At 46.7% G+C, this 20,304-nt stretch overlaps 1 protein-coding gene across 1 annotated transcript; it reads left to right on the top strand.

Moving 5' to 3' along the window:
- The first annotated feature begins 301 nt into the window (after window positions 1–301).
- On the top strand, window positions 302–18,939 carry LOC101002346 (binder of sperm protein homolog 2-like). The gene is made up of 5 exons (XM_009194846.3): window positions 302–577; window positions 6,044–6,076; window positions 9,381–9,521; window positions 12,325–12,472; window positions 18,815–18,939. Exons 1-5 carry the CDS (start codon window positions 520–522, stop codon window positions 18,819–18,821), a joined length of 387 nt encoding a protein of 128 aa, XP_009193110.1. The 5' UTR covers window positions 302–519; the 3' UTR covers window positions 18,822–18,939.
- Window positions 18,940–20,304: the final 1,365 nt, after the last annotated feature.

The raw sequence follows: 20,304 nt of genomic DNA on the forward strand, positions 1-20,304 counted from the left end.
CTCTACGAAAACAAAACAAAACAAAAATTAAATCAGCCAGGGTCTGGGCATGGTGGCTCAAGCCTGTAATCCCAGCACTTTGGGAGGCTGAGGTGGGCAGATCACATGAGGTCAGGAGTTCAAGACCAGCCTGGCCAGCATGGCGAAACCCTCTCTATACTAAAAATACAAAAATTAGCCGGGCATGGTGGTGGGTGCCTGTAGTCCCAGCTACTCAGGAGGCTGAGGCAGGAGAATCGCTTGAACCCTGGAGATGGAAGTTGCAGTGAGCCAAGATCACGCCATGGCACTCCAGCCTGGGCAACAGAGCGAGACTCTGTCTCAAAAAAAAAAAACCAAAACGACATTCCCAGGTGGATGCTGCCAGTTTTTTTGAGCACCTTGAGATTGAGAGCAGGGGAGAAAATGCTGTCAAGTACATCTGTGAGAGCAGCTGGGGTGGGAGGGGCAGAAATGGGAGAGTATAAAATCAGAGGTGACGCTGGCTGCGGTGCATGACACTTGCAGCAGTTGGAGGTGATGCAGAACCTGGTGGGATGGGTGTCGCTGGCTGGCTGCATGTGTGGGCTGAACGCAGGTGAGGCAGCAAGGTGGGCGAGCGACGGGAGGAGCAGGGGACAGAGCAGGGTTTGAGACAGGTAGGAAACAGATTCTGTTCATTGTCCATGATCTGTTTTGAACACAGCACAGTGTTCTGTGCAGAAGAGAGGACTTGGGGAGTCCCGGGTTCCACCCCTAGTTCTTCCTCTTGTTAGTTGGAAGATCATGTGTGATCGTGCCTCTCTCTAAGCCTTGGCTGTCTCATCTATGGAATAGTAATAATCATCTTTAAGAAAGAAAGAGCTGGGTCGGGTGTGGTGGCTCACTCCTGTAATCCCAGCACTTTGGGAGGCCAAGGTGGGTGGATCACCTAAGATCAAGAGTTCGACACCAGCCTGGCCAACATAGTACAATCCTGTCTGTACCAAAAATGCAAAAATTAGCTGAACATGGTGGTACGCGCCTGTAATCCCAGCTACACGGAAGGCTGAGGCAGGAGATTCACTTGAACCCAGGAGGTAGAGGCTGTGGTGAGCTGAGATTGCGCCACTGCACCCCAGCCTGGGTGACAGAGTAAGACTCTCGAAAGAAAGAAAGAGAGAAAGAGAGAAGGAAGGAAGGAAGGAAGGGAGGGAGGGAAGGAGGGAAGGAAAAAGGAAAGAAAAAAGAAAGGAAAGGAGAGGAAAGGAAAGGAAAGGAGAGGAAAGGAAGGGAAAGGAAAGGAGAGGAAAGGAAAGGAGAGGAAAGGAAGGGAAAGGAAAGGAAGAAAGAAAGCTTTTGATGTATTGTTTTGGGAAGTTCTTCAAAGTCTGTTGTTAAGAAAGTAAGTCACAAAATAAACAGTATATACACTAAGCTATCTTTTGTGTTTAAAAAAAAAAAAGGAGTAAATGCTTGTTTGGCTATTCAAAAAACCTATCTAGATTTCACAAGAATTACATCAGTAGCCAGCAGGGAAGCTGACAGTGTGACTGAGGTCAGACACGGCTCAGGGAACTTTGATGTTCTCCCTTGCATAACTCACTTGAAATTCGAACCGTTTGAATCACCTCTCCGGAAAACAAATCTACTGACAGCAAAAACAAGTGATCTTTGTTTCTCATGGTCATTGTAAGGATTAAAGTAGGAAAGAACTGCCAAGGCTCTGCAGCCAGCCTCCAGCAGGAGCATGCTGGAGTTGACACTGATCTATCCCTCTCTGCAGCCAGGGAGAATATGCACCAGGAGGGGTTGCAAGCAACAGGGTGTTAGAAAGAACCTGTTCTATCATGTGGGGTTTGCTTGGGTGATTTGGGATGGGAGGCTTAAGAAAGCAGAGATTCATTCAAGACTGGATGCTGGGCAGGCGTGGTGGCTCACGTTTGTCATCCCAGCACTTTGGGAGGCCGAGGCAGGCAGATCACCTGAGGTCAGGAGTTTGAGACCAGCCTGGCCAACATAGCAAAACCCCATTTCTACTAAAAATACAAAAATTAGCCAGGCGTGGTGATGCACGCCTGTAATCCCAGGTGCTTGGGAGGCTGAGGCAGGAGAATCACTTGAACCCAGGAGGCGGAGGTTGCAGTGAGCCGAGATCTCACCACTGCCCTCCAGCCTGGGCAACAGAGCGAAGCTCCATCCAAAAAAAAAAAAAGATTGGTTGCTGTCGGAAAGAGGGCGAAGGAGGGACATTCTATGAGTGGGTCTGTCAATAAATTTTGTCTATAGGGAAGACAGACTAGAACAAGAACATTTAATCAGTAAAGAAGTAGCAATCAGTCACTTTAGCCATGACGGAGGAGGTGTTGGGTTTTGTGTTAAGTTGCGCAGGGAACTTGTTTTTGCCTGTGCTTATACAAATTTCTGAAGTCATCTTCCTTTATCTCATGGTACGAAGATCTCAGAGCAAGGTTGAGATTATTAGTCTGGGAGATAATGTCTGATAGGAGAATAAACTGGCCAGCTCTGAGTGCCACGTCAGCTTTCAGATGTCAGGCACTGCCTTCTATTTTGTCCTTCACAGAACACAGCAGGCACACTGCTACGTCCTCACACACATGAAAGTAATTCTCAGTGTTGTTGGTGGTGGTGGCAGCGGCCGTGGCAGTGGTGTCTCTTCATCAGTTGATCAGTTGGAAAAGAAGGAAGATTAAGTGGTAAAAATGCTCAAGCTGGCCGGGCACGGTGGCTCATGCCTGTAATCCCAGCACTTTGGGAGGCCGAGGCGGGCGGCTCACCTGAGGTCAGGAGTTCCAGACCAGACCAGCCTGGCCAACATGGTGAAACCCTGTCTAACATGGTGAAACCCTGTCTCAACTAAAAATACAAAAATTAGCCGGGCTTGGTGGTGGGAGCCTATAATCCCAGCTACTCAGGAGACTGAGGCAGAAGAATTGCTTGAACCCAGGAGACGGAAGTTGCAATGAACCGAGATGATGCCACTGCACTCCAGCCTGGGCAACAGAGCAAGACTCTGTCTCAAAAAAAAAAAAAATGCTCATGTTTGTCCAACGACATGATGGAACATGAGGCTTAAATCACAACAACTGTAAGGACTTAGTTGTGTTCAGTAATATTCATAGATGGAATGGCAAAGGCCTACTTCCGGGGCCACCGCAGTCTGAGAGAAACAGCCCAGTCTCTGAAATCAGACAGAGCGGAACCTGAGTCCAGGCTGCACCTGGTTTTGGCTATGTGGACAAAACACACATAAAAGTATTTCTCTGCTCTTTCATCTGTAAAACTAGGAGAAGATGATAGAGATTAAAGACAATAAGGGTGAAAGATTATCAAGATGAGCTGTTGGCAGAGCCAAGAGCTCTGTGACTGGACAAAGTAGAAGAGTCACCCAGCAGCACCTGGAATCCTGGGGTTTAACACAAAATATTAGCACCTGTGGTTTTAACCTAAAATGAGTCACTCACCAGCTGCACTTGGAGGAAGTTCAGGTTTGTGACAATGACTCCACGAGGCAAGACTGTTGTAGAGACTCTGTTATACCTGCACTACTTCCTAGTTCTGTGGCTTCGAACAAGCAATTTCCCTCTCCAAGCCTCCGCTTCTGTGCACAATGGTAGATCATGACCATACACGTATATTACAAATATATATCATTATACACTTTGGGAGGCCAAGGAAGGAGGATTGCTTGAGGATGGGAATTCAAGACCAGCCTGGCCAACATTGCAAGACCCCTGTCTCTACAAAAATAACAAATAAAAATAAATTAAAGATGAAAATATGTATTATTGGCCAGGTGTTGTAATTCCTGTATTTACGGGCTGTAATTCCGCGTGTAATTCCAGTATTTGGGGAGGCCAAGGTGGGAGGATCACTTGAGCACAGGAGTTGAAGACCAGTCTGGGCAACATGATGAAACCGCATCTCTACAAAAAATACAAAAATTAGCCGGGTGTGGTGGCACACGACTGTAGTCCTAGCTACTCAGGAGGCTGAGGGGAGAGGATCACTTGAGCCCAGGAGGTCAAGGCTACAGTAAGCCATGGTTGCAACACTGCATTCTCCAGCCTGGGCTACAGAGAGACCCTGTCTAAAAAATATATATATACACACACATATATATACATATATATATAATATAACAATACCAACAACCTATGAATTAGCATCTTTTTATCAAAGGTAAAGAAAGTCAGTCAGGCACAGCACTTTGGGAGGCCGAGGTGGGCAGATCACTTGAGGCCAGAGGTTCGAGACCAGCCCGGCCAACATGGCAAAACTCCATCTCTACTACAAATGCAAAATTAGCCGGACATGGTGGTGGACGCCTGTAATCCCAGCTACTTGGGAGGCTGAGGAATGAGAATCGCTTGAATCTGGGAGACAGAGGTTGCAGTGAGCCAAGATCACACCAATGCACTCTAGCCTGGGTGACAGAGCAAGACTCCATCTCAAAAATAAAATAAAAATAAAGAAAAGTCAGCTGACTCTGGGCACACTGCCTATGAGTTAGCCCTGCTCCGTAAGGAGCAGGAAAAAAGGAGAGGAGAGAGGAGGGGATGGGGAGGGAAAGGGGAGGAGGAGGGGAGGAGGAAGGAGAAAGGGAAGTTTATTCCCTTGCACAGAAAACTGGCACTTCTGAGGTCAGATCAACATCTACTGAACGCCTGCAGTGCGCCCTGACAAAGACTGACTGTGCAGAACAGTCTGTGAAGTCAGATTTCTTGAGCTTATGCCTGATTCCTACCAGTCGACTGTAGACTTTCTGGCAAGTTGTCCCTTTATAGCACGTTTTCGTATCTGTCAAACTTGGGAGGTGGGGCTGGGAGGGAAGGGAGTCATAAATCCGCATCTCCCTCCTGAGGCTGTTGTGAAGATGAAATGAAGGCGGCAACAGGAACGTGGTGATGGCCAAGTCAGCCTGAGTCACTGGTATTAGACAGAGGCTCTGTGGGAGGTGTTGATACAACAGACACTTAAATGCCCTAAAATAGGCTCAAGGATGATGAAAGAGCCCAATTTTCTAGAAGAAAAAAGAAAAAAAAAACACACCACTGAGGCTTCTGGGAAAATGCAGTCTCATGCAGTGAATCGACACGTTGTTTTCCTGAAACGTGGACATGGGGGTGAATGCTAGAGGATTCCCTCTGACCTGGAGAATTGCAGAACTTCAACAAATAGGCGGACGTTGACTAACATTGATAGAGTGAGTTTACTGTCACCTAACCCTAGAAAAGCCTTTGCAGGAGCCAGGTGTGACAGCACGCGCCTATGCTCGGAGCTACTCAGGAGGCTGCAGCTGGCAGATCTCTTGAGCCCAAGAGGTCAAGATCAGCCTGGGCAACGTAGCAAAACCCCATATCTACCAAATAAAAATACAAAAATTAGCTGTGCATGATGGCTCATGCCTGTCCATCCTAGAGAGGACAATGGTTTGAGCCCAGAGGGTCAAGGCTGCAGTGAGCCATCGTCGTACCACTGCACTCCAGCGTGGGCAACAGGGCGAGACTCTGTCCCTCTCAATAAATTAAATAAATAAGCAAATGTTTCAAAAATGAAAAGAAAGCCTTTGGAATGCTCAGAGTTCCTTGTCTGAATAAATGGGCTTTTAGACCGGGTGCAGTGGCTCACGCTTGTAATCCCAGTACTTTGGGAGGCGGAGGCAGGAGGATCACTTGAGGTTGGGAGTTCGAGACCAGCCTGGCCAAGATGGTAAAACCCCATCTTTACTAAAAATACAAATATTAGCCGGGTTTGGTGGTCAGCACCCATAATCCCAGCTACTCGGGAGGATGAGGCACAAAAATCACTGGAACCTAGGAGGCGGAGGTTGCAGTGAGCCGAGATCCATCTCAAAAAAATAAAATAAAATAAAATAAATAAATGGCTTTCGCGAGTAGATGCACAGTCTCCCAATTAGAAGTGTTCATGGGTATGATATCGTAGGTGTTTTACAACAGAACAGTTGGCTGCTTGAATGTTGAGGTACTTTTCACAGCCATTACTCTGGGAATAGAGTAACTTAGGAGGCAATCTAAATGTTACCCTTGCTTTTCTCTTTCAGAACTGATTGCACATTTGCACCCTCCGACCCAAGGTAGGGAGACCATCTCTTAATTTGTTCGTGTCTCACATGCTCACAATAAGCAATATTATATTCCTGAAGTCCCTTGCCCTTTCTTGCCATCTCACGCTTTCCTCTGCTGTTCTTATGCCGTGAAGGGACCTCTGTTGCCAGGTCTGGGGACTCACGCCTGTAATTCCAGTACTTTGGGAGACCAAAGCGGGAGAATCACTTGAGCCCAAGAGTTCAAGACCAACCTGGGCAACATAGCAAGACCCTATCTCTACTAAAAACACAAAAATTGCCGTGGTGTGGTGGTGCGAACCTGTAATCCCAGCTACTCGGGAGGCGGAGGTGAAAGGATCACTCAAGCCCAGGAGATTGAGGCTGCAGTGAGCCGTGGTCACGCCTCTGCACTCCAGCCAGGGCAACAGAGTGAGATCCTGTCTCAAAAAAAAAAAAAAAGACCGTCCGTGGTCACAGCAGCCAAACCATGTTTCAGGATCCAGTTCAGTTCACTATTCAAGATTTCTTCCCTCGCCCCTCCAAAAACTGCTCTCTCCTCCATTGTAACTAGCATCAGCATTTGTGCCACAGCTTTTTGTTTGTTCATTATTTTATTTTATTTTTAATTAACAAATAATAATCGTATATATTTGTGGGGTAGAATTGGATATTGTGATGTATTTTTACACTGAGGAATGGTTAAATCACCTCACCTCACATACTTATTTTTGTTAAATAAGTTATATAAGTTATTAATAAGTTATTTTGTTAAATAAGTTAAATAAGTTTTGTTAAATAAGTTATTTTTAAATAAGTTAAATAAGTTATTTTTAAATAACTTAAGTTTTGTTAAATAAGTTTTGTTAAATAAGTTATTTTGTTAAATAAGTTATAAACTTATTTTGTTAAATAAGTTAAATCACCTCACCTCACATACTTATTTTTGTTAAATGGTTAAATCCATCACCTCACATACTTATTTTTTTACGGTCAGAACACTTAAAATTTAATTTTTTGGCCGGGCGCAGTGGCTCACGCCTGTAATTCCAGCACTTTGGGAGGCCGAGGTGGGCAGATCATGAGGTCAGGAGTTCGAGAGCAGACTGGCCAACATGGTGAAACTCTTGACTCTACAAAAAAATACAAAAATTAGCCGGGCATGGTGGTGGGCACCTGTAATCCCAGCTACTCGGGAGACAGACAGGAGAATCATGGGAACCTGGGAGGCGGAGGTTGCAGTGAGCAGAGATCACGCCATTGCACTCCAGCCTGGACAACAGAGCGAGACTCCAGCTAAAAATAAATAACCAATAAAATCAAATCTAATCTTTAGCAGTTTTGAAATTTAATAGTCACCATGCTGTCCAATAGATCTCTAAAACTTATTTCTCCTGTCTAACTGAAACTCTATCACGCTTAACATCTCCCTAGTCCCCATGCCACAGCCCCAGCCTCTAGTAACCACCATTCTACTCTCTACTTCTATGAATTAAACTTCCGAAAAAAGCATTGGTAGTTTTTATTGTTTGCTTGCTCGTTTGATAAATTGAACAGCCTTATCAAGGTACAATCTACATTGCATCAAATTCATCCATTTTAAAGTTTACCATTCAACAATGTTTAGTAAATTTACAGGCTGGGCGCCGTGGCTCGGCCTGTAATCCCAGCACTTTGGGGGACTGAAGCAGGAGGATCACTTGAGCCTGGAAGTTCAAGACCAACCTGGGCAACATAGCAAGACCTTGCCTTAACAAAAAATAAAAAAATTAGCCAGGTGTGGGGGCACACACCTGTAATTCCAGCTACTCAGGAGGCTGAAACAGGAGGATCGCTTAATCCCAGGAGTTTGAGGCAGCAGTGAGCTGTGATCATGCCACTGCACTCCAGCCTGGATGACAGAGTGAGATCCTGTCTCTTTAAATTAAAAAGAAAAACAAGAGAGAGAGAGAGGCCGGCACTGTGGCTCACGCCTGTAATCCCAGCACTTTGGGAGGCCAAGGCAGGCGGATCACGAGGTCAGGAGATCAAGACCATCCTGGCTAACACGGTGAAACCCCGTCTCTACTAAAAATACAAAAAATTAGCCGGATGTGGTGGCAGGCGCCTGTAGTCCCAGCTACTCAGGAGGTTGAGGCAGGAGAATGGCGTAAACCCAGGAGGCAGAGCTTGCAGTGAGCCGAGATCGCATCACCGCACTACAGCCTGGGCAACAGGGTAGGACTCGGTCTCAAAAGGAAAAAAAAAAAAAGATTAGAACAAAATGCTTGTCCACTTTGTCATCATGACTTCTCCATGTGCCCATGATTACCTCATCTCCATTCCTCTCCTGTCCCTAAAAAGAAAAAAAAAAGGACTCCAGAGTTTTAGCTTAGGGAAATCAGGTGTGCAGTTGCTAGAGGACTTCCACGAAAAGGAAACCAGCAACTCCAGTCTGCTTCCAGCCCTGGGTTGAATTAAGGCTTCCTTTGATATTCACTTGTATCTTCCACCACACACAGGAAAGGGCAGTTAGTGAGACCAGCTAACTGTCATTACTTTTAGTGGCAAAAACCACGATTACTTTTGCTGCAACCTAATACATGCAGATATGGAGGGATGTATGAGAAGCACGGTGCAGATCATCGAGATGGACATTTAAAAGTCAATTCCCTTTGTCCAGCCGGGCGCAGTGGCTCATGCCTGTCATCCCGGCACTTTGCCAAGATGGATGGATTCCCGGAGTCCAGGAGTTCGAGACCAGTCTGGGCAACATGGCAAAACCTCGTCTCTACAAAACATATAAATATTAGCCAGGCATGGTGGTATCCACCTGTAGTCCCAGCTACTTGGGAGCCTGAGGCAGGAGGATCACTTGAGCCTAGGAGTCTGAGGCTGCAGTGAGCCATGATTGTACCACTGCACTCCAGCCTAGGCAACAGAGCTAGATCCTGTCTCAAAAATAAAAAATTAAAATTAAAAAAAAAAATCACTTTGTAAGCTGGCCCTACATTCAGCGTGTCTTGTCTTTTTCTTTTCTTTTTCTTTTTTTTTTTGACAGAGTCTTGCTCTGTCGCCCAGGCTGGAATACAGCAGTATGATCTTGTCTCACTGCAACCTCTGCCTCCCGGATTCAAGAAATTCTCTGCCTCAGCCTCCCGAGTAGCTGGGATTACAGGTGCCTGCCACCACGCCCAGCTAATTTTTGTATTTTTAGTAGAGATGGGGTTTCACCATCTTGGCCAGGCTGGTCTTGAACTCCTGACCTCGTGATCCATCCGCCTCGGCCTCCCAAAGTGCTGGGATTACAGGCATGAGCCACCATGCCCAACCCAACGTGTCTTTTCTTTTCCAGTGATCTCCCATAAACCCTGCGTCTTCCCGTTTACCTATGGTGATGTCACCTACTACAGCTGCATCTCCACCCGCAGTGACTTTGACTGGTGTTCTCTTGACAAGGAATTCCAAGGCAGGTGGCGCTACTGCACAGGGCTGGGTGAGTACCCTGGGTTGGACTGTCCTAGATGCCCAGGACCCAAGAAGTAGTGAATAGCAGCTGGCTACATGGTTTTTGGTGTCAGACAGACTTGAGTGCAAATCCTGACTCCTTTACAAAATTTTAATTGCTTTGAAAATAGCTCAGTTTGGCCGGGCGCGGTGGCTCAAGCCTGTAATCCCAGCACTTTGGGAGGCCGAGACGGGCGGATCATGAGGTCAGGAGATCGAGACTATCCTGGCTAACACGGTGAAACCCCATCTCTACTAAAAAATACAAAAAACTAGCCGGGCGAAGTGGCGGGCGCCTGTGGTCCCAGCATCTCGGGAGGCTGAGGCAGGAGAATGGCGTAAACCCGGGAGGCGGAGCTTGCAGTGAGCTGAGATCCGGCCACTGCACTCCAGCCTGGGCGACAGAGCCAGACTCAGTCTCAAAAAAAAAAAAGAAAATAGCTCAGTGTGGTCAACAAAGCATGGTTTGGCCAGGAGCAATGGCTCATACCTATAATCCCAGCACTTTGGGAGGCCGAGGTGGATGGATCATCTGAGGTCAGGAGTTCGAGACCAGCCTGGCCAACATGGTAAAACCCCATCTCTACTAAAAATACAAAAATTAGCCAGATGTGGTGGTATACGCCTGTAATCCCAGCTACTCAGGAGGCTGAGGTAGGAGAATCTCTTGAACCCAAGGGGAGGAGGTTGCAGTGAGCCAAGATCATGCCACTGCACTCCAACCTGGGTGACAGAGTGAGACTCAGTCTCAAAAAAACATGAAAAGTAGCATGGTGTGCCGTTAGTTCAGCAATGATTACACTTAAAACTCTCAGGAAGGCCGGGCACAGTGACTCATACCTGTAATCCCAGCACTTTGGGAGGCCAAGGTGAGTGGACCACAAGGTCAAGAGATCGAGACCATCCTGGCCAACATGGTGAAACCCCATCTCTACTAAAAATACAAAAATTATCTGGGCGTGGTGGCGGGCACCTGTAGTCACAGCTACTCGGGAGGCTGAGGCAGGAGAATGACTTGAACCCGGGACTTGGAGGTTACAGTGAGCTGAGATCACGCCACTGCACTCCAGCCTGGTGACAGAGCAAGAATCCAACTCATAAAAACAAACAAACAAACAAACAAAAAAGTCTCTCAGGAAATGTGCGTTAGTACAACCACTGTGGAGAACAGTTTGGAGGTTCCTCAAAAAACTGAAAACAGAGCTGCCGTACTGTTACCAGATGGAAGGTCTTGACGGTCAGTTGTCCAGGTTCTTGGCGTGTTGAACAAAGAATCAAACAAAACGCACAAACAAAGCAACAAAAGACAAACAAAGCAGCAAAAGAACGGAGTAATGACAGCACAGATTTATTGAAGCAAAAGTACACTCCACAGAGTGGACGCTGGCTTGAGCAACAGGCTCAAGCACACCAGTTACAAGGCTCTCTAGGGTTTTCATTAGGCTAGAAGAATTAGGTAACACCCCTAGGTACCCTTTAGAGGCCTCCAATTGGTTACGCCTTATGAAGGATTTGCCCATGACCAATCAGAGGCTGACGTGGAGATTTGGCCCACAGTCAATCAGAGGCTGGAATGGAGACTACTGTCTTGTTATCATAGGAGTGAGGATGTGACCTGGATGCTGCCTAATCTTGCCTAAAACTGGCTGCACCTGCTGTTCTTTTACTTATACCTTAACCCTTGGTTACCCTATATCCCTGTTCTATAGCCTCAATACGATCCAGCAATCCCACTCCTGGGTATATTCCCAAAAGAAAGGAAACTCGTATGTCAAAGAGACAGCTGCACTCCCATATTTACTGCAGCTCTGTTCTCAATAGCCAAGATTTGGAAGCAACCAAAGTGCCCGTCAACAGACGAATGGATAAAGAAAATTTGGTACATATGCACAATGGAGTACTATTCAGCCATAAAAAAGAAGGAGATCCTGTCATTTGCAACAACATGAGTGGAGGAGCTGGAGGTCATTTTGTCAAGTTAAATAAGTCAGGCACAGAAAGAGAAACTTCTCATGTTCTCACTTATTTGTGGGAGCTAAAAATAAAAACAATTGAATTCATGGAGACAGAGAGTAGAAGGATGGTCATGAGAGGCTGGGAAGAGGGAATGAGGTGGGGAAGTGGAGAATGACTAATGGGTAAAATAAATAATTAGAAAGAATAAACAAGATGTAGGCCGGGCTCAGTGGCTCACACCTGTAATCCCAGCACTTTGGGAGGCCGAGGCAGGTGGATCACCTGAGGTCGGGAGTTCGAGACCAGCCTGGCCAACATAGTGCAACCCCATCTCTACTAAAAATACAAAAATTAGCTGGGCATGGTGGTGGCACCTGTAATCCCAGCTACTCGGGAGGCTGAGGCAGGAGAATCACTTGAACATGGGAGGCAGAGGTTGCGGTGAGCCAAGATCGCGCCACTGCACTCCAGCCTGGGCAACAAGAGCGAAACTCTGTCTCCAAAAAATAAATAAATAAATAAATAAATAAAAGAATAAATAAGATCTAGTATTTGATGGCACAATAGGGTGACTATAGTCAATAACAATTTATACATTTTGAAATAACTAAAAGAGTATGACTGGATTGTCTGTAATACGAAGGATAAATGCTTGGGGTGATGGATACCCCATATACTTTGATGTGGTTGTTATGCATTGTATGTCTGTATTAAAGTATCCCATATACTCCATAAATATATATGCCTACTAAGTACCCACATATATTAAAAATTAAACAATCCTTTAGAAACTGTCTGTGTTCATAATTCTCCCTCTGCCCCCATTTTCCCTGCAGATTCTCCTCAGTGTGTCTTCCCCTTCGTCTTCAGACAAAAAGCCATTCACAATTGCACCAAGGAAGGCTATATTCTGAATCGGAGTTGGTGTTCATTGACAGAAAATTACGATAAAGATAGGAAATGGAAGCAATGTTCTCCTCAGAAGTAAGCTGGTTGGGAACGGTGGAATGGGGGATCCTACAGATCTTTTTTTTTTTTTTTTTGGAGACGGAGTTTCGCTCTTGTTGCCCAGGCTGGAGTGCAATGGCGTGATCTTGGCTCACTGCAACATCCGCCTCCCGGGTTCAAGCGATTCTCCTGCCTCAGCCTCCCGAGTAGCTGGGATTACAGGCACGCGCCACCACACCCGGCTAATTTTGTATTTTTAGTACAGACGGGGTTTCTCCATATTGGTCAGGCTGGTCTAGGAACTCCCGACCTCAGGTGATCCACCCACCTTGGCCTCCCAAAGTGCTGGGATTACAGGCGTGAGCCACCGTACCTGGTCCCGTATAGATCTCTTAAAGTGAGAATCCTCTGGAGTAAGGGACTGGGGAGCTTGCAGCTTAGATTAACTGGTAATGGCTTAGACCAGCAGTTGGCAAACATTTCCTGTGAAGGGCCCAATAGTAAATACCTTAGGCTGAGCAGGTCATGTGGTCTCTGTCACAAATACTCAACTCCGCCATTGCAGCACAAAAACAGCCACAGGCAATACAAAAACAAATGAATAGGCCGGTTGTGGTGGCTCACGCCTGTAATCTCAGCTCTTTGGGAGGCTGAGGCAATAGGATTGCCTGAGGTCAGGAGTTTGAGACCAGCCTGGCCAACACGGTGAAACCCCATCTCTACTAAAAATACAAAAATTAGCTGGGCATGGTGGCACGTGCTTGTAGTCCCAGCTCCTCAGGAGGCTGAGGCAGGGGAATAGCTTGAACCCAGGAGGCAGAGGTTGTGCCACCGCACTCCAGCATGGGCAGCAGAGCAAGACTCCATCTCAGAAAAAAAAAAAGAAAAATGTGGCTGTGTTCCAATATTTTTTTTTTTAAACAGGGACTCAGTCACCCAGGCTGGAGTGCAGTGGTGCAATCACAGCTCACTGCAGTCTCAACCTCCCAGGATCAAGCGATCCTCCCACCTCAGCCTCCCAAGTAGCTGGGACCACAGCCACATGCCACACACAGCTTGTGTTCATCGACAAAAATTTACAACAAAGATGGAAACATCTTCGGCTAATTTTTTCATGTTTAGAGACTGGGGTCTCGCTGTGTTGCCCAGGCTGGTCTTGAATTTCTGGGTTCAAGTGATCCTCCCTCCTCAGCCTTCCAAATTGCTGAGATTACAGGCATGAGTCACTGTACCTGGCCCAAATAATATTTATGTATCCTGAGATTTGGATCTCATATAATTTTTAGGTATGGAAAAGTATTAGTTGCCTTTTCTTTTTTTTTTTTTTTGGTCAACCATTTAAAAATGAGAAAACTATTAGCTCATGGCATGGGCTATACAAACACTGACAGTGGGTTGGGTTGAAGTTGGCCACTGGGCCCTACTAAAATGACCTCTGACCTCTGGCTTGGATGATCAGTCCTTGATCCCAGGCTGGTGAAGAAATAAGTTTAGTTTCCATTGAAAAGAGGCCAGGCACGATGGGTTCACACCAGCAATCCCAGCACTTTGGGAGGCCAATGTGAGAGGATCACTTGAGTCCAGAAGTTGGAGACCAGCCTGGGCAACATAGTGAAACCCCCATGTCTACAAAAACTAAAAAAAAAAAAAAAAAAAAAAAAATTAGGCCAAGTACAGTGGCTCATGCCTGTAATATCAGCACTTTGGGAGGCCAAGGCAGTAGGATTACCTGAGGTCAGGAGTTCGAGACCAGCCTGGTCAACATGGCAAAACCCCATCTCTACTAAAAATACAAAACTGAGCTAGGCGTGGTGGTGGGCGCCTGTAATCCCAGCGACTCAGGAGACTGAGACAGGAGAATCGCTTGAACTCTGGAGGTGGAGGTTGCAGTGAGCCGAGATCACGTCATTGCACTCCAGCCTGGACGACAGAGCAAGACTCCATCTCGAAATAAATAAATAAATAAATATTAGCTGAGTGGGCATGATGGCACTGCACTCCAGCCTGGGTGACAGAGTAAGACCCTGTCTCAAAAAGAGAAAAGAACCCAGTCTCTACTAAAAATACAAAAAAAAAAAAAATTAGCCAGGCGTGGTGGCGGCGCCTGTAGTCCCAGCTACTCGGAAGGCTGAGGCAGGAGAATGGCGTGAACCCAGGAGGCGGAACTTGCAGTGAGCCGAGATTGCGCCACTGCACCCCAGCCTGGGCAACACAAAAAAAAAAAGAAAGAAAGAAAAGAGAAGAAAAACACAAGAGAAAGAGAAAAGCAGAGTCAGGAGACATGGGAGAGTCCACGCATCCCTACGCTCTGTGTTATTTAGTGAGGATTTGATTGATCACAATAAGCTCTGGCCACCATGCTGAGTAATGCCTGCCCAGCACCTCATTTAACCTTCACTATGACCTCAGGAAGGGACTATAGGAATCAGCACGCCCATATGCTAATGAGGAAACAGGCTTGGGAGTGTTGGGTTCTGCCCAAACCCAGGTGTCAAATCCGGTCACCTTAATGAGATGTTATTCAAAGACCACTCACGAATAGGCACCATTAAATGAATCCCTACTGTAAACTCTATTATAAGCGTCTCACTCATTACCTCTCTCCCCATCAAAACTGCCATTTTATGTATATGGGAATGGACGTGGCAAGCCCGGATGCCTTAGCCCATTGGCCTCTAAGAGATGAAGCCTCAGACAGAACCCAGGGTCGGGGTGGTTAAAGTCAGTATTCATCCTTCCCAACAGCAAGATGCGCTTGTCAGAACTCAGAGCCATTTATTCAGAAACATCTTTGGAGTCATTATTCATAACATCAGTGGCACAGAGACACAGATTCTAAAAGCTTGGGTCAGTTTTAATTTGAGACTGAGTCTCACTCTGTCGCCTCATAGGCTGAGTGCAGCGCCGGATTCCCGCCAGGCCTGCAGCCTCCGGTTCACGCTTACTTTTCCTGCTTGGGCCCTCCGCCCGAGAGAAGACAGGCAGCTCAAGCACCTCGCCTCGGGTGCTAGTATTTTTTGGGGAGAGACGGAAAGTTTCAACGTTTAGCCAGGATGACCTCATCTTGTGACCCCAGATCCGCCTGGGCTGTCTCAGCCTCCCCAGCTGTATCAGGTGCCGGTTTCACCGCCTTATTTTTTGTTTTGAGAGTTTCACTCTTATTGCCCCAGGCTGTGCAAATGGCACGATCTCTCAGCCCACTGCAACCTCCTCTAGAAATGCTATCTCCTGCTCCACGCCTCCCTGAGTTACTGGGATGCTCACGCTCTGGCTAATTTTGTATTTTAGTAGAGGGGTTTACCTGTGGTTGGCCAGGCTTAGCCCGAACTCCTGACCTCAGCATCCAATCGCCCAGCCTCCCAAAGTGCTGGGATTACAGGCATGGACAATGCCTGGTCCTATGTTTGAACTTTTATTCTCACAGGCTTGGGAACAGATGGCTATATGATAAATCTTTTTTTTTTCTTTTTTTTTGAGATCTAGTTGGCCTGTGGTCGCTTCCAGGCTGGGAGTGTGCAATGGCGCGATCTCTTCACCAAGCCTGTCCCATGCCCCGCCGGCCTCAGCCTCCCGAGTAGCGAGACTACAGGCGCCTCACAACGCCCGCTAATTTTGTATTTTAGTAGAGACGGGCTTCACTGCGGGTTCCATCTCCTGACCTTTGTGACCGCCTACTGCCTCCCAGCATGTGATTACAGGCGCAGGAGCCACGCTACCGCCAATGAGTAAATTCTTTAGTGGGGATTTGTGAGTTTTGGTGCACTCGTCGCCCGAGCAGTATTATCCCTCACCCGCTTCCCACCCTTTCCTCCTGAATCCTGTAAGGCATTTCATTCAGATCAAGCTGAGTGACTGCTTTTCCCTGTTTGCACTGTGAGGCTGGAAAGTGACTGTGTTCACCTTTCTGTTGGGGACTCCAGAAACATCACAGCACTATTAGGGACTTGGGCGTAGCCACTGTGTTGTTTGATATGCGCAAAGCGTCCAGAAGTTAATCATTCCTATGCTGGTCTGCAGCTTCATTCACTTTCTTTTTTTTTTTTTTTTTTTTTTTGAGACGGAGTTTCGCTCTGTCGCCCAGGCTGGAGTGCAGTGGCCAGATCTCAGCTCACTGCAACCTCTGCCTCCCGGGTTCACGCCATTCTCCTGCCTCAGCCTCCCAAGTAGCTGGGACTACAGGGGCCCGCCACCTCACCCAGCTAGTTTTTTGTATTTTTTAGTAGAGATGGGGTTTCACGGGGTTAGCCAGGATGGTCTCGATCTCCTGACCTCGTGATCCGCCCGTCTCGGCCTCCCAAAGTGCTGGGATTACAGGTGTGAGCCACCGCACCTGGCCACATTGACTTTCTTGGTAAGACGCCAGGCAGCTGCTCAGGTTTCCACACCTGACTTTCCATTGACTGTTGCTCACCTGCAGCTTTTCATTACCTTAGAGTATCAGTGGTGCTTGGCCAGCGCCCTCTAGTCCCACTGTTCATACAGCTACTGTTTCCTCGGGACTTTTCTTTTTTCCTTTTTTTTTCTTTTTTATATTTATTTATTTATTTATTTATTTGTTTGTTTGTTTATTTATTGAGACAGAGTTTCAGTCTTGTGGCCCAGACCAGAGAACAATGGCTTGATCTCAGCTCACTGCAACCTCCACCTCCCGGGTTCAAGCGATTCTCCTGCCTCAGCCTCCTGAGTAGCTGGGACTACAGGCACCTGCCACCATGCCCGGCTAATTTTGTAATTTTCCATTTTTAGTAGAGACGGGGTTTCACCATGTTGGTCAGGCTGGTCTCAAACTCCCGACCTCAGGTAATCCGCCCGCCTCGGCCTCCCAAAGTGTTGGGATTACAGGCGTGAGCCACCGAGCCCGGCCTTCCTCGGGACTTTTCAAGTCCCTGAAACCTCGTACGAGCTAGCACATGCTCCTCCGTGAGCATACTATCTCAGTGCAACACCATATAAATATAGGGAGCAAAATGTTAGTAGTATTCCCTCTCACATTCCTGTGTCTCTTCCTATTCCCTTCCACAGCAAAAAAAAAAAAAAAAAAAAAAAACACACACACACACACACAACAATTTAGGGTGTGTTCTTCCAGGTTTATTGTATGCATTTACACATATATAAGCATTTTAAGGCCTCTTAAAACATCAATGAATAATACCATCCACTTTGGTGTGAGACTTGATCTTCATTTAACATGCTTCATGGGGATTTTCTATGTGAATGTAGAAATATACCTTATTTTCATTACCTTGTTACATTTCATAATATGGATATACCATTCCCATATTAGAGCATGATTTGATTGTCAAATATTTCGACCCTACCAGGACCAAGGGAATACCTTCTATATTCATCTTTGAGGAAGTGTTTGCGTTGGTGGTTTCTTTTGTTTTACTCCCATTGGAATAGTTGAGTAATTATTGAGTCAAAAGATATGTACATGTTAATTGTACGTGTGTGTGTGTGTGTGTGTGTGTGTGTTAAATTTTAAGTTATTCCAAATTATCCTCCATCAGCTTTAGGAGACTGCCTTTTTTTTTTTCTTTTTTTAACATTTGGTTTTAGAGACTGTCTCCCTCTGTCACCCAGGCTGGAGTGCAGTGGCATAATCACAGCTCACTGCAGCCTCGAACTCCTGGGCTCAAACAATCCTCCTGCCTCAGCCTCTCAAAGCACTGGGATTACAGGAATGAGCCACTGTGCCCAGCTGGGAGACTGTCCTTTTTTGGTTTTTTTGTTTTTGTTTTTTTTTTTTGAGACAGAATCTCACTCTGTCGCCCAGGCCAGAGTCCAGTGGCTCAATCTCAGCTCACTGAGCCTCCGCCTCCTGGGTTCAAACGATTCTCCTGCCTTGACCTCCCAAGTAGCTGGGATTACAGGCACATGCCACCACGCCCAGCTAATTTTTTGTATTTTTAGTAGAGAAAGGATTTTGCCATGTTGGCCAGGCTGGTCTCAAACTCCTGACCTCAGATGATCCACCCGCCTCAGCCTCTCAAGGTGCTGGGATGACAGGCGTGAGCTACCAGGCCCGGCCAAGACTGTCCATTTTTAACAACTTTCTTAACGCTGAAAATAATCAATTTGCTACATTTTTTTTTTCAAATAATAGATAGCAATGTGGTCATTAAAATAATCTATAATCGTATATTTAATTTGAAAGGCAAAGAGAAATACTTACACCCTTCTGAGGCCACTAATCTTTCATGTTCCTCCGCCCTTCTCCTGACCCATTTACCCACACCATTTAGTTTTGGAGGGTAGACCAGATCTCCCATCAGGCAGGAAAAACAGTTGTCTATCAGGGTAAGAGACTGTGGCATGGATCCTTGCAGGGTGAAAAACTATGACACCATTCTAACGCCTCTTTTTCCTCCACAGTACTTAGACACCTCTTGGTGTTCTTGAAGAGACAGAAGTCACACATTCATCAGCTGCCTCTCAAAATATAATTCTATCCTTTCCAGTCCTGACCATTGTGATCAATAAAGATTTGATCTCTTTTCCGTGTTGATTCCTCCTTTTATTGAAAAAAGGCACAGCCATGGCCAGGCGCAGTGGCTCTCACCTGTAATCCCAGCACTTTTGGAGACCAAGGCGGGTAGACCGCTTGAGGTCAGGAGTTCGAGACCAGCCTGGCCTACATGGCGAAACCCCATCTCTACTAAAAATATAAAAATTAGCCAGACATGGTGGTGCGTGCCTGTAGTCCCAGCTACTTGGGAGGCTAAGGCAGGAGAATCACTTGAACCTGGGAGGTGGAGATGGCAGTAGGCAGAAATTATACCACTACACTCCAGCCTGGGCAACAGAGCAAGACTCTGTCTCAAAAAAAAGCCAGGAATGGTGGCTCACGCCGGTAATCCCAGCACTCTGGGAGGCCGAGGCGGGCAGATCACTTGAGGTCAGGAGTTCGAGACCAGCCTAGCTGGCCAACATGGTGAAACCCTGTCTCCACTAAAAATACAAAAATTAGCCAGGCATGGTGGCGGGCGCCTGTAATCCCAGCTACCCAGGAGGCTGAGGCAGGAGAATCACTTGAACCCAGGAGACGGAGATTGTGGTGAGCCAAGACCATGCCACTGCACTCCAGCCTGGGCGACAGAGCAAGACGCCATCTCTAAATAAATAAATACATACATACATACACACATGCATACATGGAATTATACAACATATGACCCTTGGTTCCTGACTTCTTTCACTCAGCATGTTTTTCAGATTCGTCCACATTGTAGCGTGTATCAGTGCTTCATTCCTTAGTCTGTCTCAGTAATATTCAATTATATGGATATACCACTGGTCTACCCACTAATATACATACTTTTGCGACAGGGTCTCACTCTGTCACCCAGGCTGGGGTGCAATGGTGTGATCACAGTTCACTGCAACCTTCGCCTCCCAGGCTCAAGCAATTCTCCCACCTCAGCCTCCCCAGTAGCTGGAATGACAGACATGCACCACCACACCCAGCTAATGCTTTAATGTTTTATGTAGAGATGAAGTCGCTATGTTGCCCAGGCTGGTCTCAAATTCATGGGCTCAAGAGATTCTCCTGCCTCAGCCTCCCAAAGTGCTGGGATCACAGGCGTGAGCCAACACGCCCAGCGACATTTTTTAAGTGCGGATGTGATTTGTGAGAGCTAGATTCATTTTCAAAACGAAAAGTAACTACACCAGACTGGCTCAACTTTATGTAACCAAGTTGTGAGTTGTTTTCCAGTTGCCATGGGCCTGCGGGTTGAAAGTCCCATAACCTGGGCATCCCCAGATGAACCAACTATGTAACCTCAGGGGGAGCCTAAGTACTAAGACCGAGGAGCAGACTGAGGAGTGGGGACTGAATTAAACATTGGAGGCTACAAAGGCAA

The sequence above is a fragment of the Papio anubis genome, chromosome 20 (assembly GCF_008728515.1).
Source record: "Papio anubis isolate 15944 chromosome 20, Panubis1.0, whole genome shotgun sequence".
Lineage (NCBI taxonomy): Eukaryota > Metazoa > Chordata > Mammalia > Primates > Cercopithecidae > Papio > Papio anubis.